This window comes from Echiichthys vipera (genome assembly GCF_963691815.1).
Source record: "Echiichthys vipera genome assembly, chromosome: 13".
NCBI classification, from domain to species: domain Eukaryota; kingdom Metazoa; phylum Chordata; class Actinopteri; order Perciformes; family Trachinidae; genus Echiichthys; species Echiichthys vipera.
Window position 1 is genome coordinate 21320847 of NC_139838.1, and position 26929 is coordinate 21347775.

Here is a 26929-nt window from a genome sequence, read left to right on the forward strand (position 1 = left end):
CTTTGGCACAGTTCTGAACACCTAATGATGTTCTGCCAGAGAACAATGTGTTGGGATACCAAAGGTTGTAACCTTTGGAGCGTTTAATATAAACTTTCCCTTCCTTCACAGCGTCTGACTAATGCTGGGAGGCGAAGCCCGTTCACAGCGGTGGGAGAAGACACAGAGAGGCTGTTGTTGTCAGAATGGGCCATTGCGACTTCCTTAGGTTTACCAATGGCACCGAGAAGACTGTGCCAAATCATTGTGTGGGACGGTGTGTGTGTAAGTGTTATTGTGCAGGGCTCTATTAGAGTGTGCAAACCCACATGCAAGCCGCGTTGAGTCAGATTTCCTCAGTTCTGTGCGCTTTGACAGAATTTGTGGCAAAGTGCGTGCACTGAACTTAAAAGCAAGAGGTCGTGTTTAATAGTACCATCTTTCCTGTACACGGACTGGGTTCCTGCACATGTCTGTGGGTTCAAAATGATTCAAATGTGTTTGTTTGCATGCTGTATTAGTCATAGTCCTCTTATGAGTTGCAGTTGTGAGACGCATGTTTGTGATGATTTAAAATGGATTTTAACCATGCTGGTGGTGTGGCTCCCGGGATGGCAGGCAATGGCAGACTGTCGGTTGTTCCATCAATTTGGCAATATTTTAAAAACAGCCTATTGGATGGATAACATTTCATACAGACATTCGTGGTATCCAAAGGAGGAATCGTAATGACTTTGGTGGTCCCCTGACTTCTTATCTAGCTCCATTATCTGGCCAAAATTTCAATTTGTCCAGTACTTTACTTGATACTTGTACTTAGTGTTTAGTGCTAAAAAATGTCAGCATACTAACACACTTAACTAACTGATGGTATCCGCATTGCCGGCATTGTCATGAACATGCTAGCATGCTAACGTTAACATTTTTTAAGCTCAAAGCACTGCTGTGTCAAAGAACAGACATTATGGCTGGATGGATGGATCTTCTTTATCTGGATTTCACCTTTCACACTCTTCTCTTTTAATGATGGACGTGCATTGATCTTAAATCCTTAGAAGACACTTGAAAGCTGCACTATGCTGTTTCTTGTGCAGTGTTACTGTAACACTGTCAGAGATAATGTCTCAATCTCTCTGGGGGTCAAAGTGATGTCTGAAAGATTGAAGAGGTACTTCCTGAGGCACATCCATCTGACAGATTGATATCAAAAGAAGCCTTATATTTCCTATTCGGGCTGAGTGGGCAGGACGTTTAATCATGTGCAGTGTAATTGAAGAAGGCGCTGGTTTAAAAGTATCTGATTGTTTTGTGCCACTATTCTCACAAGCAATTTGCAAGTTGTATTACATTTTTCTCCGCTGTGCAAAATACACACGCTCGGAGCCTGCGGGACCCAAGAGCAGTGTTTAAAGATGTTTTCCCTTTGGCGTGAGCTGTATTTGTGCATTTTATCCTGCAACAAAGTCTTGATTCAAAGTGATTTACAAAGACAGGTGGCATGAGGAGGCTTGCTGGCAGTGGGTGTAGCGTGCTTTTGCAGCCAGTGGGCTAATCATCAGCAAATCAGTAATTAAACCTTCTCTTGTCAGATAACTGCTGCAAACACCTAAAAGGGTACAAGGTGTATCTAGACATCGGATGCCTTCAAGTTGACCCGAAGAGGCAGACTGTTGATGACAGTGGTTGAAATCCAATGCCAGCCGGCACCGCTAAAGAGATTAGATGAATTAAAGACACTTTTTACCTATCTGAAAAACTGGATTTCTAATCCTACTGCACCTGTCCTAACAACATTTAGTTTTTTTAGCCCACTGATACTCTCCAACGCTGTGCAGCTAAGACACACTGACCACCTGCCAAACAGATACCAACAATTTAAAATAGCTTTTATATTTTGTAAAATGTTTGTTTCCTGGCTCCTTGAAAAACTATATCTTAACAAATTCAATCTGCAATACTATAAATAACACAAAGAAAATGCCATAGGATTACTATTTTTGCATTTCCTTAAAGCTCAGAGCCTGAATTTTACACTCCCCTGTAGATAAAAAGAAAAAAGAAAGAGGCATCCCTCGTGCAATGTGCTGATATGTATATTTTTAGCTACCAAGAAACTGAAATTTCATCAAGTAGAAAGACCTAAGTATAAAACTATAATCTTCATTGTGATTATAACAACTTAACACAAAATCTAAAATATACAGGTACACTCTCGAGGGGTTTAAAATCAAACCTAGTCAAATTATTGTCCAGAGAAAATTATTTCAATATCAGTGCTCAACTTCTGTATCAGCCTGGTCTCACCAAAAGGCATGTGAATGACACGCTATTTCTCTCAAGCCGTTTTTTGCGTGTCATTTCACGCCATGTAGTCTCAATTGACTTGTAAAGTGCAGAGATGGCGTTGTCATTTCACGCACAAATGTCATTGAGGGAAAACCCACGTGTTCGTATTTCTCCGCTACCTTCCGGAGAAATACGAAGTGGTGGAGCTTTCTGTCAGAGGGTTGTTTTTAAATCAATATTTCATGTAACCCTAACCCTAACCTTTTCCCTAACCCTAACCCTAACCCTGACCCTAACCCTAACCCTGGGGAACTACGGGCGTTAAATGACACGCGAAAAGCTTAATATGCGTAGACATGCACGCGAAAAGTCATGCAAGTCATGAAAAGTGGCGTGCTATTTATACGCCCTCCCATGAGACCACGTTGTCTGTATACATGTCAGATGTTGTTCTAAAAGCACAAATTCTCTTTCTAACAGCAATTCAGCTTCTTTCCAACTTTGCAATACTTGCCATGATTCAGCTTAGTACTGACTAATTATTCAATATTCTTGTGCACTCTCTCCTTTTGTGGCACACGTCCAGTTGGCATTCGATGCGGGGGAGAGAACTTATAAGAAATGTGCATACAATATATGCATATAACCCTGTGTGTGGGAGGCACACTGCAGTTGTGTTTCCACTTTGCTTCCTACAGAGATGCAAAGAACGTCTCCCTTGTAATGTGCTGCACACAGCGCTTGTTTGCCACCGGTGTTATCTCAAGGCATGCGGCCAGAGATTTGTCATCAGGTTGCTCTGTTTACCTTTCCACTCGACCCAAGCAGTTTACAGGAACGCCAAACACCTGCTATTGAGCATAATACCACTCAGGATGTTTGCCTGCCGCTTGTTTATCTGTGTTTGTGCGATGAGGTGGGGAAAAAAACGTTCAAAGGCAAAGGAACACTGAGAAACTTGTGCAGAGGGGAAAGCTAAAAGTAACAGTGAAAGAGGCACATGAAGTAACACTAAAAACAGATTGTGTTTAAATAAGCCTGTGCACACACGAGTGCTGTGCGTTTCCTGCTGAAATGAAGCAGATAAAGTGAAGTTATAAAGGAGTTTGTTTGGGTGTTGTGGTCAGTGAGCAGGATGTTGTTACCCTCTGGGAGCCCACATGTGCTGAGGTCAGTAGGGAAAGGCCGTTTTGGGCTCACAACGCTGTCGGGTCTCCACCTTGTGGCTTGGATCCCATCTTGCAGTGCTAAACGGCTTCAACAAACAAATGCACACCAAGAGCCAAAAGTACAATAGGGTCAGTGAAATGTGTTAAACAAAATATCTCCCAAGCATATAGACCGCAGGTTTTTTAGGCCTACATGTGTTTACATTTTGGAAAACTAGTGCAGTGGAATGAGGCCCATTCCTTGGCCTCCAGTATTTCTGCTCCCAGCTCATCCAAACAATTTTTGTGGTGATTGATCCCTTAGCAATTCCATGACATGCGCTCCTTTCTGCACCTGCCATGACATAGTTGCGTTCATAGTTGCGTTCATAGTTGCGTTCATAGTTGCGGGACCAGGCTATTTCTGTGAACAAAATTGTTCATTCCGAAATATATTGCTTGAAACGTTTGTATTTGCTATAAATGTAACATCTTCGGTCTCTTTTTCTTCATCTGTTCTTGAATTGAATTAATGGGGTATACGTCTTAATACACTACTACACTGTCTATGGGACATATTTATACCTAGTGCACTATGTATACACCATAGATCACAAGAGCTCGCACTTGACACTGCACTTTGTTGAGTCTTCAGCAATGCGCCAGTCAAGTTTGAAGACGATCGGATGAACGGTCGAAGAGAAAACCGAAGGACGGACAGACAAACAGGCAGAGGCTCCTTCCATTTTAGTCAGATTGGCTCCAACAAAAGTATACAGAATTTGCTGATTCCTGTTTAAAATGTACTGATACTAAAGATTATAAAATACTCTGATGATTCTCAGGTAACTTCTGAAGTTATAAGAAACTTCCTTCTCTACACTTGTGCTCAAACAGGCTCGTAAAAAGCAAGAGTTGTTGATAAAGCTCAGTGAGCCGGCTGTGTAGGAAGGAGTAGGTGTCCTGTGTGGAGAGTTATAAGCTCCGGGGTCACAGGGTCACTGACTGAAACCTGACATCACGGCTCACGTATGCAGAGCCAAAACACATGTTTGCTAAGCCCCGGCAATAGTCAAGTAATTTATGGTTCTTACAATAGACTTAACCTCCGTGTGTCATCAATAAAAAGGAGGGGAAAAAACAACACCGGAGGTATGGAGTGACTCTCGCCACTTCTTATGTCATCTATGATTAACCGGGAGCCTGGAACCTCTCCAGAGAAACAGAGGGATTTAATTTAGTGACTTGGACAGGACACCTAAATGAGATTAGTGTGCAAAAATGTAAATTTAATATGAGAAGAACCCAGCAGCAGCAGGTTTCATTTGAGAGTCGACCTCTCTAAACAAGATGTGAAAGGTGTGACTACACTTTGAAGTGAATCAGGGTGTATGCATAATGCTTGGAGCCTTTTAGGTGAAGCTTCTGGTTAAGCTATTTTAGAGCGTGTCATTTCAAGTCTGCTGGGTTTCAGCCTCCTAATGACATGGTTCGAGACCGGGAGCCACATGAGCATGACTGAGAAGTAGAAGAAGAAGAAGAAGAAGGAAAAAAAAAACTGTCCAACCCCTCTGAAGATTTCCTGTTTCATGAAAAGTGCACATACTGTGTGAGTCATATAGGGCAAGTCCTGCCTGGTGTGTTTACTCTGCTCCTTCTACCCGGAGCTGTGGAGGCGTTTTTTGGAGGGGGGAGAGCAGCAACAGGCGGACCGAAGAAAGTCCGCGGAGCCTGGATATTATACCCGGTGTCAAGGCTTCGGCTAATTAATGAGAAAGAGGGCAGTGTATAGTCCGTCTCTACATGGAGCTACTTCGGTTTTCCGCTTTTTGGTGTGGAGCGATACTCTTTGGTAGTATCCAGCTGGAGGAGGCGGGTGAGTGGAGCTCTATACTCTGAGAAAAGTTGTCAAAGTGGCGGCTGCGTTGTAGAGTGAAGCGCCGGCGCCGCAGTGTCATAAAATGCCTCCTTTTTACTCTCTCGGGTGTTTTACACGGCTCTGTAGTGCCTTATTAAATCGCTTTTCATTATAAAAAGTCATATAATTTAATTTAAAAAACACAAACTCCCCAAGTGCGCATTTTGGAACCTTAAATCAGTGATACTCAACAGGGGGTTCGAGACCCCTGGGGGGGTCCTCAGAGTTGCTCCAATTGGGTCCGCCAAAATATTGTTTAATAACTTTTTGTACGTTTTTTTTCTTCTTCCAAACATGTAAAATATGTCTTTGCATGAATCCAAATATCATTAGCAAAGACGTATCGGCCTATTTGTGAGCTTAAAACACATTTAATTTACACAACACTGATGAAGGGTTAACTGTTCTTACGGTAAGGTAGCCACTACATTAAGCATTCACTGTGCCGTCCACATGTTGGCCTATGTTTAACATAAAAACATGATGTCTTAATATATGAATGTGTCAATTATTATTATTTGAATAGCTTAGTATTGTATGCATCATAAAAAGGTGTGTGTACAGTATGTAGTAGGGTGTTCCCGCTCTGTCTCTCTTTCAGCTAAGTGGTCCTTGGCCTAAAAAACATTGAAGATGCCTTAAATGCCTAATTTTTTTTAACAAGTCTTCGTCTTTCTGCCTTACTGAAATGAGTAGAAAGTAAAAAGAAGTCAAATTAATTTCGGTTTATACCGTCCTCGTGTGAATGCTAGGCTACATGAGCTTTCGGGAGGACGTCACCTGCTGTAGGTCACAGCCTTTAAATCCCCTCTCAGATGGGTTAGCCCATCTCCATCTTTGATGTGCAGCCACATTGCTAACAGGTCTAGCAAGCAGCCCCCCCCCCCCCCCCCCCCCTCCCAAAGGAAGACAGTGTTTTACCTTCATGTGTTTCAGACTCAGTCCTAGCGGCACCAAATGGCTTTGGCTTCTCCTAATCCTCTTCCCCACTCTCTGCAATTATATGTAGCCCTGGGTGACAATTACTACCATTCATCCCTTCCATAGCCCGCCTCCTGGGTTTAAATGACATGCTCTTTCAGAGGAGTTGCTCTAATGATATAATTACTCCGGCTCAACCACCTTCCCACCACTAGCACTCAGGCATGGACTATCCCCTCAGTGCTGATTTACTTCAAAACACATCACCAACCCGCCAGGCAGATTTTTAAATTGCTTTGTCAAGTACTTTAGTTTGGAGTTCAAGTGTAATATTTTGATGTTTTTATTTGTGTGGGAGTCTCTCAGTTAAGACAAGGCCAGAAAGCAGCAATGCCCATCTGCAATATCCTGCCAGCTTCCTGTGAGAGTATCTCACTCTTGCGCAGGAACAGGATGCCATGGTTGACTGTATATTGCTCTAGATTTGCTGCAGGTTGTACAGTATTGCTGCTCCTGCAAGCTGTAGGTCTAACCCCACCCTGCAGATTGGGTGAAATGACACAGTAGGCTTTTTGTGCGAGGTTAAGAGCGAACACGCACAGCTCCTTTTCCTCAAGTCTGTGTGAAGTCAGACTGGACAGACTTCTCCACTGCCTCCTGTCAAGAAGGCTACTTTCGCTTACACTTCCCTGTCGAAAACATCTCACGTTGTGGTCATGTGATCAAAGTCTCGTCAGTGCCATCTTTAGACAAGTAGCTACCGCTTCAGATGCATCACACGTGTTTGTGTACGATGCTTCTTCCGGAGGTAATCTTTCAACAGTATGTAGGTCGAAACGAACCCTCTTTTACTCTTGGTTTGCTCACGAGTTGTTTATTCTGATGTGAGAAACGGGTTCAAGCGCCTGTGCACGTGGAGCAGCACACAGCTGAAGTGTGGTTATGTGGTTTTACTGTAGCAGCATTGTCACATGTTTTTTTTCTTTTCCTGTTTTTGTGATTTCAGTCGGAATTATTTCTCAACATAGACTTTTAAAATGTGGAAGGAGTGCAGCCTTTATTATTTCTCTCTCACCCTCTCTGTTCACTCAATAGACTCACAGCGAGTGGCCTAACTCCATCGCACCACTTGAGTCTACACTGTGTACACCCATGTACTCCATCATGATTTTGTCATGAGGGATAGTCCGTGAGACACTGGTGCTGGATTAATCCTGGAAATTTTGGAATATCCTCTATTAGGATCATTTCCAGCTCTTAAAGCCACAAGATTCACTTTCCACTCATACTTATATACAGTGGAAAGAGTACTCCATTATAGGGAAAGTATCATTGTAGCAGACAGGAGAGATTGTTCACCTTCCTTGTTGCTCTATCTCTCTTTTCCATGCCAAACAGAGGCATGCTGCATGGCTTGTTTTTATCATTAGTGGCCTCTCCTTGCAAGTAGAAACTGCAGACTGTAGTTGAAGAATGTATGTCCTAATAACACTTACCCACACACTCACACACATTCACATTTCTGTCTCTCCAAACATTCAAAGACAGGACGACATAGATACATGATGTCGTCCTCCCTGTTTTTGTTATTCATGAACAGAGTTGGCACAACACCTTTCTATACGGGGAGCCGACAAATTAGAGACTCCTCAGCGAGGAGATGCATCCGTGTTTCCTTTGTTTGTTGTTCTTGCCTGTCTGGCAGTTGTCTCCTTAGATGATTATCAAACCCACAGGCATCATGGCACTCATCACACACTCCTGTCTGTCTCGCTGATATGGGTCTGCCTGCCGGCAAAGTCAAGTCTGAACAAGACCAAAGAGGTGGATGCCACTGGGTGCTGCTCTTATTGTTCAGACTTCACAGGGGGAAAATCTGTCCACCCCTCTGGAATGAAATAGGATTTTCATGTGGTTATGTTGAATATCTGCTTCTACTCATCGGCAAATTCCAAAAGACTCTCACCCTTTAATTAGATTTTAAACTCCCACTCCAGACACGTTTTAAAGTATGTCAAAAAAAAACAACTAATCTGCTATGATTCATATTTTGTTTTCCCACATAGAAAATAAAAAAAGGGGCTGGAAGCACGTCTACACTTTCTCTCTTTTCTGGATCTGGCCTCGCGCCGCCCACCACCACTGCATAAGCTAGGTTGAGACTCTTAGGTGACTTCATCTGTATGCAGAGGGCTGACTCACAGAGCCCTGCAGATGGATATCAGGACATGTATCCCAGGCTGCCCGCCGTCCACTGGTGATTTGAACCTATAGTTTCAGCGTCTTGAACCCAGTGTCGGTCAGACTCGCATGAGGAGTCTGTAGTGCACTAAAATCGGCTACTATCAGATATATCAGAATGGAAAGTGTAGTTAGCATTTGTTTCTGTTGTTGGTTATCTTATTAGCTTGCAACGGTCAGTGGCTGACGGCTATGATGGCAGTGTTTTTTCACTCTGTGTTTACAGTCTGAGCTGAGCTTGAGGTTTCAGGTTTCTTCTCCGGTGTTCTGTCAAAGTTGTTCCCCCGTCGAATTGGGTTTCACAGTGTTTCTCCAGACTGCAGTTGGTTTATGGATTAGTGACGTACCAACTACAGCCTGCCCGGGATATGTTTGAATCTCAAATTTCAGAGAAGTGCACGGACATCTCCTTCAGGAGAGGAATGTGAAAACACCTCTCTAGTGACAAACTTTGCACAGATACAAGTCAGTACAGTCAATGTCGGACATTTTAGAAGAAGAAGAAAAACACACTTTTGAGTGGAGGGGGACCTAAAGCTCTTCTCACATGTCATGTTTGAGTAGTCTTTCATTTTAATCTCAAATGCTGCTTAGTGAACCAAACTGCATATAAGAAAATGGCCTTGAGTCTCTTTTCACAGAGTAGACTGAACCTTTTTTGTAAACCCCTCACTTCTCTCTTTTTCCAGGAGCCATTATAATGAAACCAAGAAGGCTTTGCAAGTTCTGTGACGTGCGGACCACCAGCTGCGCAGGTAAAGGGAGCTGCAAGGTGGAGTGTGACATCACATCCATCTGCCCCAATGACGACGATGTGTGTGTCAGTATCTGGTAGGTACCCACAGGTCCTTGTTTGAAAGTGTTTGAAAATAGATACATAGACATGGTTAGTTGAAAGTGCTTGAATTTATGTATTTTGTGCAGGAATATAAATTGGAGTCCTTTTGATATTTTTCTTACTTAATGGTAGTGAACAGACTAAAGTTCTCATTATAAAACGTAACGTAAATTAACCTTGATCCGTGTCTTAAACTATCCTGTGATGTGTTCTTGAATTTGAGGGGATTGGGTCTGGAAAGTCCTCGAAAAGTCCTTGAATTTGATGTTTAACAAGGTGTGGGAAGCGTGATAATAGCCACAGCTATGATGAAAAAGGTTTTAGTTGAGTATAATTAAATTGAAAAGAGCATTTTTAGCTCATACTACATGTACAAACAAAGGAGAGAGGAAACGAGGGCACAATGGATACTCTTTTATTAATCAGACCGGGCTTCATTTCCTCCCAGAAGCCCTAAAAATGTCTTCCTTGAAGTGACCTTTTCCTTTGAACACTTTGTCAGTCAGCATTCTGGTGGAGACAGCCGGCTGGATCAGTGAGTGCCTAAACAAGCATCAGCATCGTATCTGACTCTGAATGTGAGAAGCAGCAGGAAGCAGATTTGTGCTGGAGTTAAAAGCTTTAGGCTGCGCTGCTGTTTCTCATTATTTTAGCGATGTTGCGGACATGTTCTGTGCTGAGGTCAGCAAAAAGCTAATGGCACATGGACAGCAACACCTCTTTAAAATGTTCCTCATAACTACGCGGCCAACGCTGCCCGGCAGGGAAGTAACATTTAAATATGTCTGTTTTTTTGCAGGTTCAGGGTTTTTCCTTGTTTCCCTGTTTGTAATGGTGTTTCAAAATCACACTATGTGTGTATGTGACCTCTGTATTGCAGTCATTTACATAATGCTGAGACTGTGGACTGCTGAAAGAGACAAATAGAACATTTACAGTTTCCACTTCATCACTGTAAGGCTTAAAAAATGCACTATTTGCACAACCTGTCACCATTGCCTTGTTGTATTACATGATAATACAGATCTGAGCAAACAGGACTTCATTGCCAAAAGAGAACCAAATCAAACTTAATCCAGTAAATGACAGTGGTTTCTGTGTGTTTTCTCTTCTCTTTCCAAGGAGGAGGAAAGATGACAACTTCACCTTCGATACAGTCTGCCATAACCGATCTCAGAAGCTGTACGGCCTGGTCCTGGAGGATTACAACAACAGCAAGTGCGAGATGAAAGAAAGGAAGGGCATGGGCTCCCAGTTCTTCATCTGTTCCTGCTCCGAGGATGAGTGCAATGAGCACATTTTCTTTAACTCTTGTAAGTTCAGACACACAACTATTTACTGATCTGTTATTCTCGCCCACTCTTGAGCTTATAGAGGTTCTTCCACCAATATTTTTGTTGCAACCCGTTCTCACTCCCACCTCGTCCAATATGGCAGCTTGGTCAGAGACCCCTTAGCGTCTGATAGCAATGCACAAGGCACACTTTCAGGCTGTTCTCATTTACAGTTTGAATAAACGCACTGTAGTTGGTATGTTATCCACGTATTTATTACAGTAGAAAGTCCACGGGGTGGATGGAAGGGTCAAACACAGGACTTTTACCCAGGAGACTGTTGTTTGTGTCTATGTGAAACCAAAAGTCAACATTGACCTATTTTACTTATGTAGGCAAGTTAACTTACTTAGGTAATATACCTAACTAACGTCACAAACGCAAGTTACATTAAGTTATGCCTAAGTAATAGTGATCTGGTAAGATGCATCTATTGTGCACACAAATACCATATGAATATGTCATAAAATGCAATGATAGTAATCTCTTGTCTTCCTAAAATTTAAAGAATAGATCAAAATTCTGAGAAATTGGCTTATTGGCTTTCCTGCAGAGAGTTAGAAGGGATGATTACCCCATCATGTCTGTACGTTAAATATGAAGCTACAGCCAGCAGCTGCTAAGCTTAGCATAAAGGCTAAAGGCACGTGAAACTGCTAGACTTGCTCTCAAAAGATGAAGATAACAAAAGCTGTCTAAAGGCTAGGGCTGCCCCCGACCACGGATGTTCTCAGTCGACCAGTGGTCCTCATTTAGAGCGTTTAGTTGACACACACACACACACACACACACACACAAAGACACACGAACAACATAATTCAACATTATTAATAACCATTATTTTACAAGTGCGCACATCCGCTTGCTACAAGTCTGACACCGCAAATTCTTTCAGATTCTAATTCTGAATGTGTCCGAAAAAATCAGCAATGAGACTGTCAGAAGGGGCCACCAGGGGCAGGTAGCTAGGCTAACATTGCTTATTTGTTTTAGGTGGAGGGTCGTGTTCTTCGTGGCCGAGTGATAGGCAAAGTTTTTCTTGCAAAGTTTGCATGTGACCTTCTTGCGGGTCCTTCCTTGTTCTTTTCAAAGTGATGCCATTTAGATTTTTTCCCCGACATGATTGGCTGTTAATAGTTAACTGTTTAACCGGATGTACAGCCAAGGGAGCACTGACAGTGAGTGAGTGTCCTGACTTCCTGTATCTGGCCCTTCAAATTAAAGCCCTCCAGCCTTTTAGGCCCAATACTAGCCGCCAGTAACAGATTTTGACAAGAAACTGCTCCAAATGTTTGCTTTTTTTCCTGCAACAAATCGACCAATTCAATTTTGGTCTGCTAATGATTTTTTTGGTCGACCAGTGCTTGGTCGACTATTTGGGGGCAGCCCTACTAGAGGCCAAAAGAGAAGAAAAAAACTGTGACTTTGTTGCAGTGTCAGGCTTGCAGTTTTCCTCTATTTCCGGTCCTTATGATAAGCTAAGCTAAATAGCTGCCGGCTGTCCTCACTTTGAGCAGATCGTCTCATCAAATGTTTTTCCCACAGTTTTGACTTCTACTCGGTTTCATGTCATAATGTCACATAAGTTACTTGTTAGCCCATCTCTCTTGCATTCTTTCTAAGTGGAGCAATAGTGCAGTAAGCTTTCTGCATGTAAAAATGGAGCTCTTCGGTTCGTACACCTGTGCAACATAACACGGTGACGTCATTGTCCCGCTCAGCCTTATGTTATAATGCCAGTTTCTATCAGCTTGTCTTGTAAGGCGTCATGCATGAACGCTAACATGTGTGCACTGTTATGCTCTCCGCATACATGATTACAAACAGGTTCTGGAGGTTCTTAGCTAGTAGACTCCAGTTACAACATTGGCCCTGGAATCAGATGTATTTTGACTACAGCATCCAGGCAGTAATAACACGGAGGTACATTTCTGAGACCTGGCTCTGCACAGAGAGCCAAATTGAAAGCATCTGCACAGTGCAAACCACGTAATGGAAATACACTGGCTTGTTGAGAATGTCTGTGCACTGTCTGTTACTTCTCAGTGACTAACGTAAAAGATGGTGTAATAATGAAGGAGCTTCAGCTTCAAACTGCAACAACAATGACAGTAAATGAAGGTGAATCTACCTCTTCCTCTTCTAGTGTCCCATTGTATAAAGCAGATTTCACCTTCTGTATCATTCTTTTTCCAAAACTGAAGGATACATTTAGGAAAGGCATTACCTAAGTTACAGGACATACTGAGTTGTTTGTCACATACCAGCTGAAATACCTCAAAGAGTTGCCATGGTATCGGTAAACCCTCTGTCCACACAATTGTACTTCTGCCCTGACTGGTGAGCTAATGATGTTTTCAACTATGTTATAAGAAATACATTTACAAAAACTTTTGGAAAAGGCAAGGACCTAACATGAGAACCAGAAGCTTATGATGCTAAACAAATAAAAAAAAGAGATTCAGATTAATTGCTTATTCATGCTGAGAGTTAGATGAGAGGATAGGTACCACTCTAATTTCTGTTCATAAAATAAAGACTGGAAACAGGGAAATAACTAGCCTGACTCTGTTCAAAGGTAAGAAAGTCCATCTGCCAGTGTTTCTAAAGTTGTATCTGTTTAATCCACACAAAAAGCAAGCTGTAAAAATGTCAATTAATGGTTTCTCGGGGGGTCTATGTGTCAGATTATTTCTCTACCAGGAGCAATGATTTTCTGAGTCTCCGCTGACCAGATTTGTTTTGTCGTAGATTTTACCTTTGGACAGAGCCAGGCCTGCTGTTTTCCCCTGTTTCCAGTATTAATGCTAAGCAAATGGTCTCCCGTCCTTAACGTCATATTTAACTGACAAACGGGGGACTTGTACGTCTTCTCATCTAACTCTGAGCGAGAACGTAAACAGCCGTATTTTCCTAACTTCCCTAAAGTAATTCTTTAAAGAATTCTTTCACTTTACAAACACTTTAATGCTTAGGTTTAACCAGCTGGACACAGCATCTCAAGTCCCCAAATTTAACATTAATTCACAAGTTTAGCCAATCACAGAATCTTTTTGGGGCGGGTGGGTGTGTGAATGTGGTGTGAATGCTTACATTAGATGGTACGTAGATGTCCACTGCCATCAGTGTGAATGTCTGTGTGAATGGGTAAATGTGACAAGTAGTGTGAAAGCGCCTTGAGTAATCAGAATACTAGAAAGGCGCTATATAAGTTCAAATCTATTTACCAAGTGCATTTTCTGAGTGTTTTTGCTGGAGGAGAGAGAGTCCAGGAGGCACAGTGACAGGTTTGTTGTGAGAAATAGCTTCTCACTCTATGAAAATAAAAACAAACAGTCTGGGGCCATGCTTAGGATTTCAGACATGTGGTTTCCTGTTTAGAAAAAAGAAATTAGAGAGAACCAGAGGGCTTGACTGGGTAGTCAGCTCGATGCCTTCCTCGTTTGTTGCCCTTATTTCAACCTGACTCTGCTCTTACACTTCTACACTTGCCTCTGAATTAGTTATTTTTATCAGATCTTAGTTTATCAGGTTATATTTGTGCTTTCAAACTGTTTCTATCTCACATTTTGCAACCAAAATCTTTTTTTTTTAAATCAGATCTGTAAGAGCTGACAATTTCAAGGAGCTTAGGAAAGTTGTGAGGCAGTTTAGCAACTAGACAAGACGTTTTATAAATGAATAAATGTAGAACTCATACTAACTGTGGACCATTTGGGGTTTCCTTGTTTAGTTTGTTGTGTCTGGAGATATAGTTTTTTATAGGTCCGTTTATGGCTGCAGCTTCAAAAACTGGACCATGAACACAGCACGAGCATAAACTTTCACTGTTTGCCAAAACCGTAGCAGCACACAGACACACCACCACCTTAATTATAAGAATACTATAAAGAGACACAATATGCGGTTGACTGGGTCAGGGTTTGGAGCATTTTGCATTTGCGGCTCAGACGCTAACTTTAGCTTTCAGATTCATATAAACATTCCAGAGGGACAGCTCAGGTTCCTCTGCTGCTCTGAGAATATTACTTTTCTCTTTAGCTAGATGCTGATACAATCTGCCGAGACAGAATTTGAGTTTTATTTATTTTATTGTTTTGGAAGATGAATTGTTTCATGTTAATGTCTTTTCCAGTAAAAAGCACAAGTGGGAAAATGCAGTGTTTCGAAATGTCGTACATTGTATTCACACAGAGAAGAGAGAATAATAAAGTCTTTTACCTTTGACCTGTGCTAATGTTGTAGAGAAAATAATCTCAATGCAGTAGCTGCTCTGGAGATTTTGATCATATATCATGATCTTCATCAGCAGATTGAGCTTGCACGTAAAGTTGTCTATTTTTCACAAATGTGTGTCATATATGAAGATTGTGTTTTATAAGTGTCTGTTTCCAAGTTTAGGATTTAACTACCTAAACCTACATTACTTGTTTTGGGGCACTTGGAAGCAGAGCAACCAGCCTTAATCAAAAAACTGACCTTTAACCACTTTGTAAAGATTAAATTGAAGACATGTTGCCTATTTACTCAACAAGCAGCTCTGTTTACTTGAGGAGAACTGCAGAGTCGGGGGATAATTCTCTGTGGGTCTGTAAATACCATTGTTTTTCTACTGTAAAATAAAATGTATAAAAGATGAGCACAGCTTTAAAGTAAATCAACTATATACACGTGGGCACCTTCATCGTTTTAATCCTCTGTCTTTCGCTCCCTCAGACATGGATTCCCAGGTGGTGGCGGTCGTCTTAGTGAGCCTGGTGCCTCTGCTGGTTATGACTGTTTTCGTCATCACTTCCTTCTACTGTTATCGTGTCTACCGCCAACGGCAAGCCAACTCCAGGCGCAAGAGGGGTCTTCACCGGGACTTCAGTGACGGTCGCGCCATTATGAACGACGAAGAAGGTTCAGACAGTAGCTCCACGCACGCCAACAACCTCAACCACAACACGGAGCTGCTGCCCATTGAACTGGACGTTCAGGTTGGAAAAGGGCGCTTTGCAGAAGTTTACAAAGCCAAGCTTAAGCAGGGCTCCTCCGTCACTGAGGAGCAGGGCTTTGAGACGGTGGCCGTTAAGATTTTCCAGTATGAAGAGTACGCCTCCTGGAAGAACGAGAAGGAGATTTTCTCGGACGCAGACTTGAAACATGAAAATGTTCTTCACTTCCTGACAGCAGAGGATAGGAAGGCGCAGAGACAGTGCTGGTTGATCACAGCCTACCAGCCAAGAGGGAACCTCCAAGAGTTCTTGATTCACCACATCGTCAGCTGGCAGGACCTGTGGCTGCTGGGGAGTTCGCTAGCAAGTGGCGTGGCGCACCTTCACAGTGACCACACCCTCTGCGGTCGCTACAAGGTGCCTATTGCGCACAGGGACATTAAGAGCTCCAACATTCTTGTGAAAAGCGACCTGACGTGCTGTCTGTGCGACTTTGGCCTCGCCCTCCGCCTGGATAACACTCTGTCTGTGGATGAGCTGGCCAACAGTGGGCAGGTAAAGCCTTCTCATCCTAAATTTTTGGCTTCCTATTTGGTTTTACTTGGCTTTTGATCCCCCCAGAGATTGAAAAAAAAATGAAAAATCCCCTCCTATAATTTGCGCTGACACACCAGACATAGGCCATTCAAGCCCTGCCACATATTTCTTTGAAGAAATTTATCAGACCTTGAACAGAGCCGCGCTATCAATCAAACTTTTCATTTCTGATCCTCATCACGCAGAGCAAACCATCTCTAAATATTTGGCACCCTCTATATCTTGGCCCCAGATGGATAATGCTGGTAGAGCTAGTGATGTAAGTGTTCTGAGTTAGCCGTTTTTATTGTAGTCACAAGAAAAACAGGCTTGATTGATTTTTAATGGACTCATTACGCTGATGTAATAGGCCAGAGTCATATTAGACTCTGTTATGAAAATGACTCATTATAAAAAAGGCCTCACCCTTTGCTGCAAAGCACACTTAATGCATTACAATGCCCTTAATGCATTTGGAGGAAGCATCAGTGAACACATTTTCCAGGGTGGTAATTATGTGAAGACAAGCAACGTGTTGTTAAAGTCAGAGCTACCATTTTGTTTTTCCAATTATTTTATACATCAATCATGTTTTGATTCAGATAAATGTGATGAGACGGTTTAATACAGCACAAAATGACCACCTGTCACTTGATTAATGCAGGTAAATAACTCTTACTGCTAAGATGATCTACTTAACTGGGCGTTTTCAGCTAAACAACTCCTCTGTGGTACAGTATCATGGTTTTTAATGACAAAGAAATCTTTTTCACGCTGTTTTGTCTTCAGGTGGGTACAGCCAGGTACATGGCCCCAGAGGTCTTGGAGTCCAGAATCAACCTAGAAAACATTGAGTCTTTCAAACAGGCCGATGTTTACTCCATGGCTCTTGTTCTCTGGGAGATCATCTCCAGGTGTAATGCAATCGGAGGTAAGATGCGATCAGACACACGATGATCATGATTATAGGAGGTCTGGAACGCTCCATTTTAACGTCTGTCTCTTTAAGTTTCCTTCCCTTAAAAGCGCGGTCTGCTCTCATGTCACACCTTTGCACAAAGAGGCTAAAAGAGGCTAAAAGACTCAAATCTGGTCTGCTGCACTTGCTGAAAGGCTCAACAGCAGGCGCACTATCATGATTGACTGAGAATTTCCACAGTCGGCCTCTGAAAGGAATATATTTTCTATGAAAAACAAAGATATATATATTCGCCGCCATCCATTCCAGTGTACCCAAAAAGTCCTTTCAGTCCTGAGCAGAAACCGTCCCATTTATTAAACAATAATGATACATTGAGTTGTCTTATTTGACAGTTTTTGGGTTGGTGGACACCCTAAATACCCAAATATATGTGCACCAGCACTGCAAAAGTGAGTTTTTCCTTAAATGTCCCCTTTTAAACATGATACAACAGCATGTTACACTATACTCAGAGTAAACAGAAAAGATCTCGTGTGACCTTCAGTTAATAATAGACAGGAATGCATTTTCCATGCTAAATTAAAGATTAACCTGGACCGTTAAGTGTAAAAGGAAATCAATAGCATCACTGATTGATGAAACTCCCTTTGTGGCCTTTGTGAATATCCTCAGAAATACTGTAAAAAGAAAAATTGCCTCCACAGCTTGCTTGACCTCTAAGGAATACCAGCGCATTGATGCCTTTACCAATTAGGAGCACAGTGACTAACTCCACCTTGAGTTCACTTACTAGATGTGTGACTTATGCGCGTGTCTTCCCACAACCTATTTATCACTGTGGGAGAAAAAATCTGAAAGTGTCAAACACGCAATCCATCTTGTCGACGTCTCAAGGATCAACCTTCACTTTACTAATGTACCGTTTACTGGTGTTTGTCATTCTGTAGAGAAAACACAAGGCCAGGATATGTGCAAATAATAGAAATGGGTGATTATCTGAAGGAAAACCACAGGGCAGTATTTCATGTCGACACTCAGTCGTTTGTTTTCACTTCCCTTTAGTGTCTCTGTGGTCCAGTTTGTTTCTGTGACTGCTCCTGTCTCCATTGTGTCAGAGCGATGATTGAAGGCCGGGTTTGGGCATGAACGCTTCTACTTTGGCATTTTTCCTGTTTTGGCCCCCGCGATCACCCCCGGGGGCCCTCCTTGAAGTGTATCGTGTAGTTACGTTGCCCGAGAGTCCTCTGAAGAAAACAACATGGCAGAGTGACCCACAATCCCCTTTTTGCTTTTCTTTCCCAACAGCAAGAATATGTGTGCCCTGTGGGTACACCTTTGAAAAGAAAATAGACTATTTCCTGTTTTGCAAAGAACACAGTCCCCAAGACACGCCGTTGTTAGGCTGGAGTTGTAAGCATGGGTGTCTCCTTTTATATGAGGATGTTTTGCGGCTAATGTCTCCTGAGAGCGAACCAGACAGGATACACGCCGGTAGAGATGAACTAAATGAATCCAGGCAAAGTTAGCGCGGCTTTGCTTGGTTTCCTCTTGAGGGATTTGAGGGACAACATCTTTATTCATTCTCCCCCATCCATTTTATTCGTTTCTGAGTTCCCAAACTTTTCATTTATTTAGATGTCGACAAACAAACACACTGTACACGGGAGCAGGCATTTTTTTTTACAGTTTAATCACATTTTTCTGAATGTCCTTGCACAAGAAACTTCTAACCTTGACGCTTTCAGCTCAATTTGGTCTCTTTCTTCCTTCCCTTAGGCAGGTGAGACAGCAGTTAATTACTCTCCCACTGCACCCAAACACTGTTAGACAGACATCTAGCTTCACTCATGCTAGCACAGACAGGCTAGCGTAGATTTAATGGAGGGAGTGGAAGCACAGGGATTCCCGTCCCGCCCCTGGACCAGAATAGGGAAGAAAGATAGAAGCAGCTGGAACAGTTCATGTGTTTTTCTTAATATCTCTATCCACTTTTTCCAGACTTGGCATCTCTCCGAGACAAGCAAGAGGGGTGAAATCTGTAGTTCATTAAGGCCAAAAGCCTTCTCGAGACGTTCTCATGCTGGAAGGTTCAAACGCTGTACAAACACAGCCAGCTTCCTACCTTCATAGACACTGAGGAAGGTGGAAAGACTTAGCTGCGTAAATGAGATGCATTAATTTGGTTTTGCTTCACTGGCAGCGAAAAACGTCTCCTTGTGGATTGTATGCTGGCAGAGATCTGGTATTGATTCTGGAATCAGAGCGCCGTGAGAGTAAATCTGATGTGTTTACAGAGTGCATTTAAAGAGATTCATGCTTTCACGCTGCTGGCCTCTTGTTTTTCCCGAAGTTGCCAAGTCGTCCCTGGAGGTCGTTGAGTCACTAATGACACTCGGAGACTCGCCTCCTTTGAGACAAAATATCAACACACACACACAGAAATTGAGAGTGACACATCCCAGGGCATCATTATAATGGCTGGGGTGAAGCCCTGGTTTCCTCTTGTCTCTTGATGCCACCTGCCTGCGTGTGTCTGTGGAAGACAGATGTCTGATCAGCGCTCTGCGTCTCAGTGGCAGGCGGCCACATAGCCACTCTGTCACAGTTCCTGGGGCCGTGGTCTGATCTGAGATCTGCCAGGCGAGAAGAACACAGCCGTCCAGTCGACAGCACCAGTAGGCCTGCCATGAGCCATCACTTTGCTTTCTTTATCTTCCAAGACTACTATGAAGACTGAGGGAGAGTTAGAGCGAGAGGGAAGCAGTGAGATCAACCCACCTCGCAGAGAAGGAAAAGCTGGATTTAAGGCTCAGGCCTTTTTATCTCTGTCTCTGTTCCCTAAAATGTCTTTCCTGTATAATTTAGCTGGTGCAGATTTAGGGCTTGGAAAGACTATGAGGGCGTTTCTCAGGCGGGTGGGGCGACGTTGGGGGATAATAGTGGAGTGGTGTTGAATGTGGAGCTGCAGACGGAGAAATGCCTTCAGTTCCCAGAGGGAGAGGTTGGGCTAGACTGGAGAGGAGGAGAGGTTACGGCAGCTGCTCTCCAGATGTCAGAACATCAACTCCTCTGGACTGGAGGGCCTGATGGTCCTGTGTGTGTGTGTGTGGGAGGGGGGGTCGTCTGCCATTATCTTCATTTGGGGACGAATTTGGGATTTCAAACCACTTGATTGTGGATGAATTAGGGACAAAATTTGCCCAATTTGGTTTCACAGCGTGCGGTAAAACAGTTTTTTGGTCATGTTTAATGGGGTTAGGTGAAGGTTAGGGCATGTATCAGCTATAGTTAATGGTAGGGTAAGCCTCCAGGGTAAGTCGATGCCATATGTACAAACGTAAGCTCTGTTAACTTGTAATACACATACATACATCTGTACTAAATGACTTTAACAACCTGTGAGGAACACAAAACAAGTGTCACAGCCACCGCAGCCTAATGAAAACCAGCCAAGGCGTTTGGGAATGGATTAGTCAAGCTGTTGTTGCAGACTCAGACAGATTTCGGGGAAACAGACAATGTTATTGTGATCACATTACTAATTTATTTCCCAGCACATGTTGAAACTCTGCGTGGATCTGGGGGTTTTTTTCTGCGTTATTTATGTGTTTAGGTGGCAGGGTTTCTCTTCTCTTTTTAGTATTCATGCTTCGTTGAGCGTAATTAGACAAAATGTCAACTTGGAAGGACAGCAGAACAAGAATATCACACAAATCATCACATGCCGGTGTGGATTATGCTCGCTCTCAACTGCACTGTAATCATTCTGGACTGTTTGTTTTTCTCCCTTTCATTTTGTTTTGGTCCTGTTTGGCTTGCTAGAGCAGTTTGACCATTAATATCTAAACTTATACGCATATACATGTATGTGCTAGGGCTGTAATCAAAACAACATCAGTGGAGCACATGGGGAGACATGAAAGAGGTCATATAGTCGTTAGCTTTGGAAATATGGCTGTACTCATGGATGTGTATCATAAAGCTCCCAGTCTGCTGTTGTACCTAAATTTACCAGAATTTCTTTTAGCTCCAGATTCCCAGACAGTTTCTACACGCATGGCTGACAACTGGCATGGAAAATAGACATTAAGGATGAAATATGTGCTGGCGTTGCAAAATTCACATCACTACATGTCAGCTGTCGTAGGAGGCATAGTGCAAGTTCCTCATTGTTAGTGTGCTGAACTTGTTATATTGCTTCGCAGAAATCTTGTCAATATGTGTTGCTGTATGTGACTTTTGCAAACCACAGCATTCCTCGCTTGCCCTGTGTTGTGTTTTCAATAGATTTTGCTAGTTCAGAGTTTAATTTAAGGTTTGCCTGGAGAAAAAGAAAAACATCTTTCCTTTTTTTGAGCAGGATTGGCCAATCGTTTCCATCCTCGAATACACACTTTTGTTTACATGGCTAAGTATGATTCATGTATTTTGGACCCATTGTTTGGAGATGAACGCACAAACATGTCGGACCAACAGTTATACGCTCCCTCTGACCTGTCAAAACAAAAAGAAACGCATGTCTCCTTTTTTTCTTAAATATTGACTGATGGCTACGTGGAGTTATGTTTAAGCTTTAAAACCAAACCAGGGCAAGGAAAAAGTACGTTTGAACCTCTTACAAGAGCCTTCTGTCTATGTCCCAGAAGCTTCCAATTCCTGTCTGCGGGCCTCATAACTTCCTGTGAGCGTCTTTTTAAAATGTTGTGAAAGAGTGAAATGTAACTGTCACCTGGTTTTTCAACTAAGAAGTGGATGGTCTATCCCAAGCAACACTTAAGCAAACAGTGGTCGATGTTTTTAATTTATTAGATGTTGGCATATATAATAGTCTGTTTACAAGATGTTTTAGACAACATGTTGGCCTCGTTACTGCAGAGCTCTCTGACCCCGCCTGGCACTGCTTTGTCCCAGTCATGTAAACTCTGTGGGACGGATTTACATTCAGCAATATGTAGGACAAGTCTGCACTGTGCCATTTGCAGTCTGTGTGTATTTAGAGCCAGATATGGTGTATTGTAGCGACAGCTAATTGCGCAATGAGTAACTGGGAGTGCCTTGTAGGTGTAGTCTTTGAATAATTAATAACTCAAAAAGGGGCTTTATGTTTGTATGCACGCTTAGAAAAATAAATAATAACTGAAGAAACAACAGAAATAGGTACTTTTACAATAATACATGTATGCAAATGTAATATAATACAGACAAATACTCCTAAAAAGCAGGAGATTAATTACAAGCAGTTACTCTGCTATATGCTTACACTGCCTATTTTATATCTTAATGTCCCATATTGTAAAAAGTGAGATTAATTTAAAAGCAGGTCAAGGTGATATAAATACTGTTAAAGTGTCAAAACGCTCAGTCCTCAGAGAAATGCACTCACCCCGTGTTCAGAAACTGTGCCTTTAAACGAGTCATCAGGACTTCTGTACGGTTGTGATGTCACAACTGTACGATATATAGGTAGAAAGTCACTCTACGGTTCTGTTAGAGAGTCATTTCTCCCCTGCAATGACGTGCAGGGACGCCAAGAGCGTAAATGCGGAAGACCAGGAAATGCTGACCAATCACAGCAGATTGGGCTTTTTCAAGAGGGCGTCTTAAAGAGACAGGTGCTAAAATGGAGCATTTCAGACAGAGGGTGAATACAGGTATATTCAGACAGACAGTATGAGAAAAATACTGTGTTTCATTTTACATTAAAGCATGTAAACGTTAAAATATAAAGCTGAAAATGAGCACAATATGGGAGCTTTAATGACACAAGATAGCAGCTTCAGCATCATTGTAAGAAGTGTCAATGTTACACTGTATTTGTTTTTCATTCCCATCATCGTTGTTAGGAATTAGTTGTGATACATTTCTGACTTTATGAGTAAATAAAGTCATTCAACATTGTTGTGCAATTACACTAATCTCGCTCAGTCAGGTTTAAGCTTGTAGTTATGTGTCCTCTCGAAGTACATATCTGTCTGAGTGAGGCAATGATTAAAGCTATCCATTCTGAAAAAATATGAGAGATCATTGTGTTCAATAACAGTCAACAGTGACAGGCGAATTAAAGCTTTCGAAGCAGCCTAAAATAAACAAGGGGAAGTTATCGCTGTTCTCTGCCATTGCATCTCCGGCTCATATTTTAATTATTGAAAATCCTCTTGAATTCTCCCCTTTTAACATTTTTCCCAGTCATCTTTAGCCATGTGCCTCATCATACTTATCTTATCTGGGTGGATCCTCTGAACCTAATGTTTTCTTAAGCTGTTTTCTTAACTTCAAAGCAAATTAGATTTGTTGTTTTATACTCCCCGGATGCATTAATAAGCTAAAAAGTCATAAATTATCTTTGGAAACTCTTGACCCACAGTTTGGAGGTTATATCCTCCATTCCAATGCTTTGGATTTCTGCCGTGAGTAAACTCAGCCGGTACATTGCTTTTGACAAGCATGCTGTATTTTGTTGTGAGAGAGCTGACACAAAGTCAGAGCTGCGTTGGTGAGTTACTTTAAGCGCATTGAAGCTAAGAGTAAAAATGTGATGATAATAAGTGCGTCTCTTCAGCAAATCTCCCCCTCGGCCTCTCTATCAGCAGCACAGGATTCTTTGGTTGTTTGTGCTGCTTCAGTGCTATTTAGAGCTTGCAACTTGCAGTTTTAATTTAGAGCGCACAGTGAATCCTTTGAGAGGTTTTGTTGATGTGTGTGCTGTGGGGCACAGCCACCTGATCCCGCCTCGCTATCCAGCAGAGCTGCATATGTCAGTAGATATAAATCTGATTCAAAGGGAATTGCTTGTATAAAACAACCAAAGCTCACCTGTTTGATAAGGGCTCAGGCTAATTTTCTCTACCTATCTTGTGTGTGTATGTGTGTGTACGTGCGTGCGTGTGTGTGTGTGTGTGTGTGTGTGTGTGTGTGTGTGTGTGTGTGTGTGTGTGTGTGTGTGTGTGTGTGTGTGTGTGTGTGTGTGTGTGTGTGTGTGTGTGTGTGTGTGTGTGTGTGTGTGTGTGTGTGTGTGTGTGTGTGTGTGTGTGTGTGTGTGTGTGTGTGTGTGTGTGTGTGTGTGTGTGTGTGTGTGTGTGTGTGTGTGTGTGTGTGTGTGTGTGTGTGTGTGTGTGTGTGTGTGTGTGTGTGTGGGTGTGTTCAGAGGTGAAAGAGTATGAGCCACCCTTTGGGAACCTGAGGGAACACCCGTGTGTAGAGAGCATGAAGGACAGTGTTCTCCGAGACAGAGGAAGACCTGAGATCCCCGACAGCTGGATCAACCATCCAGTAAGAGAGATACACACACACACACACATACACACAAGCACCAACATGCTGCTGCTTTTATATCGTTATAATATGGACCACAGGAATATTAGCAATTGGGGATCATGAACAGATAAGTGGTTCTTTTTGCAATGGTAAGTTAGGAAGATGTATATATTTTGACAGTTCTGCTAAAGCAGTGCCTGTTTTCTATTGCAGTAAAAGTATCCTGTGGAGTTTTTGACCTCTGGCTGTGCTATGGAGCAGTTAGTTTATGATTGGGTCCCCGTTTTGTTTGTCTCATGCACACTTGTGATGATGCACATGCATGCAGGGGACACGACACACATTCCTGCCAATGTTATCACACAGCAGGGTAGAAAACTACAAGCTCGTAAACATCGATGTAAACGGTGCACAACTTAAAATATAAATAAGTGGCTCTGTAAATGTTTTATGAGGACTCAACCCATTTGTCAGACCGCAAGGACACACAATTTATTTTGGTGTTTACACTAAATATGAACATCACTTTTGTTTGTTTACAAGAAAACTCCACAGGGCAACTTTTATACTATTTTTGTTTTGTATTAAGAAAGGTAGTTTGCCAATTTTTTGACCATTTAAACAAATCTAATATGAAATAGGCATTATAAATTTCATTAAGGGAGGATTCACTAGTTTGACTAATTGCTGGTACACAGACAGATTGACATACACACATGAACACTGTTAGTTTCAGCTTGAGGTGATGATATTTTGTCTCAGTCAAACTTGCCCCAAGACTGTATTATTGACTGATTATATCTGTGCACCACTGCTCCCCGTGCAGGGCATCCAGATGGTGTGCGCCTCCATAGACGAGTGCTGGGACCACGACCCGGAGGCCCGTCTGACAGCCCAGTGTGTTGCTGAGCGCTTCGACGACATGGAGTACCTGGACAAGCTGTCAGATCGCTCTGACTCAGAGGAGAAAATCCCTGAGGAAATTTTAATGGTGGATGAGAAGTAGAGCTCAACAGAAACACTGCCCCCACCAGGGCGGCAGAGGAATTACAAGCAGCTGGGAGAGAAAGAAATTCCAGTGGATGCTATGGGCTGCTAGGAGCAAACTGGAAAATCATGCAGATGAAGTGACGCCAGTGACGGACTTCCAAATACAGATCAAGACCAAGCATAACGCAAACACCAGTGACAGACATGTCTTCTTCTACATGCTTCAAAGACTGGATCAAGTCATAAACAAACAGGGAAAATCGCATTTTAAAGCTTTTTTTAACCAAATACTATTTGCACTTTATCAATATATATGCACACCAAATGATATATATGTTCAGTGTGTTTTTTGTTCTGACAATACATTTCAGGTATAGGAAAGAAAAGGGACAAAGGGAGCAATGTAATATATTAGGACAGTTATGTTATAACACTAATGTCCCCCTTAAGAGTTTATTTGACTGCATACTTAAACATTTTCCTTGGTGGCCTTGGATATCTGTCTGCAGGGCTGGATTCAAGGTGCAAATTAATTTCTTGTGGCATGAAATGGAAATTACCTACAGCAAAAAAAAATACAAACCCATCCAAGGTAGTAATCTGCAGGGAAAACTGATATCATATCTCAAGGACTATAAGTAGTGGAATAAAGACAAAAGGGAACGTGTGTGCGTGTGCGTGTGCGTGTGTCTGTGTGTGTGTGCGTGCGTGTGTGTGTGTGATCTTGGTCAAGGATAAAGACTAAAGACAAATATATATATTAAGGACTCCAAAGAGGAATTTCCAGCCCGCTGCCTATGTATATGCTATAAAAGCTGAACTACACATTTTGTTATGGAAACGGGAATCCTGATCCATCTGTCAGAAAAAATCTATTTCAAAGTGTATGTTTGTATAAAAGTGTACAGCCATAATTAAAAGTTTTTACCGGCCCCAGTGTGTCAATTTGGTGTTTTTATCTCTGTTTCTGCCAGGTGGCGTTCATTCGCACCTACTGTCGCCTACTGCCCACACTGTAGTGGGCCTTACAGTATTTTAGGAGGTGGTCACTGCTCAATCCACTCCTCAATAGTTAGACCGCTCAGGGGGTCCATTTTGTATCAGGATTTATCTAGCTTACTTTGTCGTGGCATAGTGTTTCACACAAATTGTGCAACATCAATGCAAAGACGCGAATAGACTCTTAATTTGCATCATCCGCATATAAGCGTGAGTCAAACTATTTGAACTTGAACAACGAGCAATGTGGCGTGAAGAAAATGTACGTAGCTGCGCACATTAGACTCAGTTTGTTAGTCTAAGGTTTTTTTTCCTCAGACGCAGAGATACTTATTGTTCAAAGGAACTAGGTGTTATAGATGTTATGTGCTTATTACATCCCGGCTATGAACCAATCAGATTGCTTGATTTCAGCTACCTGTTTTACAAACATTATTACATCCGTTATACTGATGCAGTATAGTCCAGTGGTTCTCATCCTCCAGAAGGGCCACGGGTCAATACTGGAGAGATTCTCCATGGATGAAAAATTCCCAATAGCACATGCATGCATCTACGTTTATATGCATTCCCACAACCACACACA

General features: G+C 42.3%; 1 protein-coding gene across 1 annotated transcript; it reads left to right on the forward strand.

Annotated features, from left to right (window-relative positions):
• The first annotated feature begins 5060 nt into the window (after positions 1-5060).
• LOC310956032 (TGF-beta receptor type-2-like) lies at positions 5061-26269 on the forward strand. The gene is made up of 7 exons (XM_083926141.1): positions 5061-5289; positions 9183-9324; positions 10454-10644; positions 15382-16157; positions 16968-17109; positions 24245-24369; positions 25181-26269. The coding sequence occupies exons 1-7, from the start codon at positions 5217-5219 to the stop codon at positions 25358-25360; spliced, it is 1629 nt and encodes a 542-aa protein (XP_083782267.1). The 5' UTR covers positions 5061-5216; the 3' UTR covers positions 25361-26269.
• Positions 26270-26929: the final 660 nt, after the last annotated feature.

Excerpts from the sequence above, each read along its gene's own strand:
- LOC310956032 (XM_083926141.1), top strand. The coding sequence starts at position 5,217 with ATGGAGCTACTTCGGTTTTCCGCTTTTTGGTGTGGAGCGATACTCTTT. Across the intron at positions 16,158-16,967 it reads AGCTGGCCAACAGTGGGCAG|GTGGGTACAGCCAGGTACAT; the intron begins GTAAAGCCTTCT and ends TTTTGTCTTCAG. Across the intron at positions 24,370-25,180 it reads ACAGCTGGATCAACCATCCA|GGCATCCAGATGGTGTGCGC; the intron begins GTAAGAGAGATA and ends CTCCCCGTGCAG.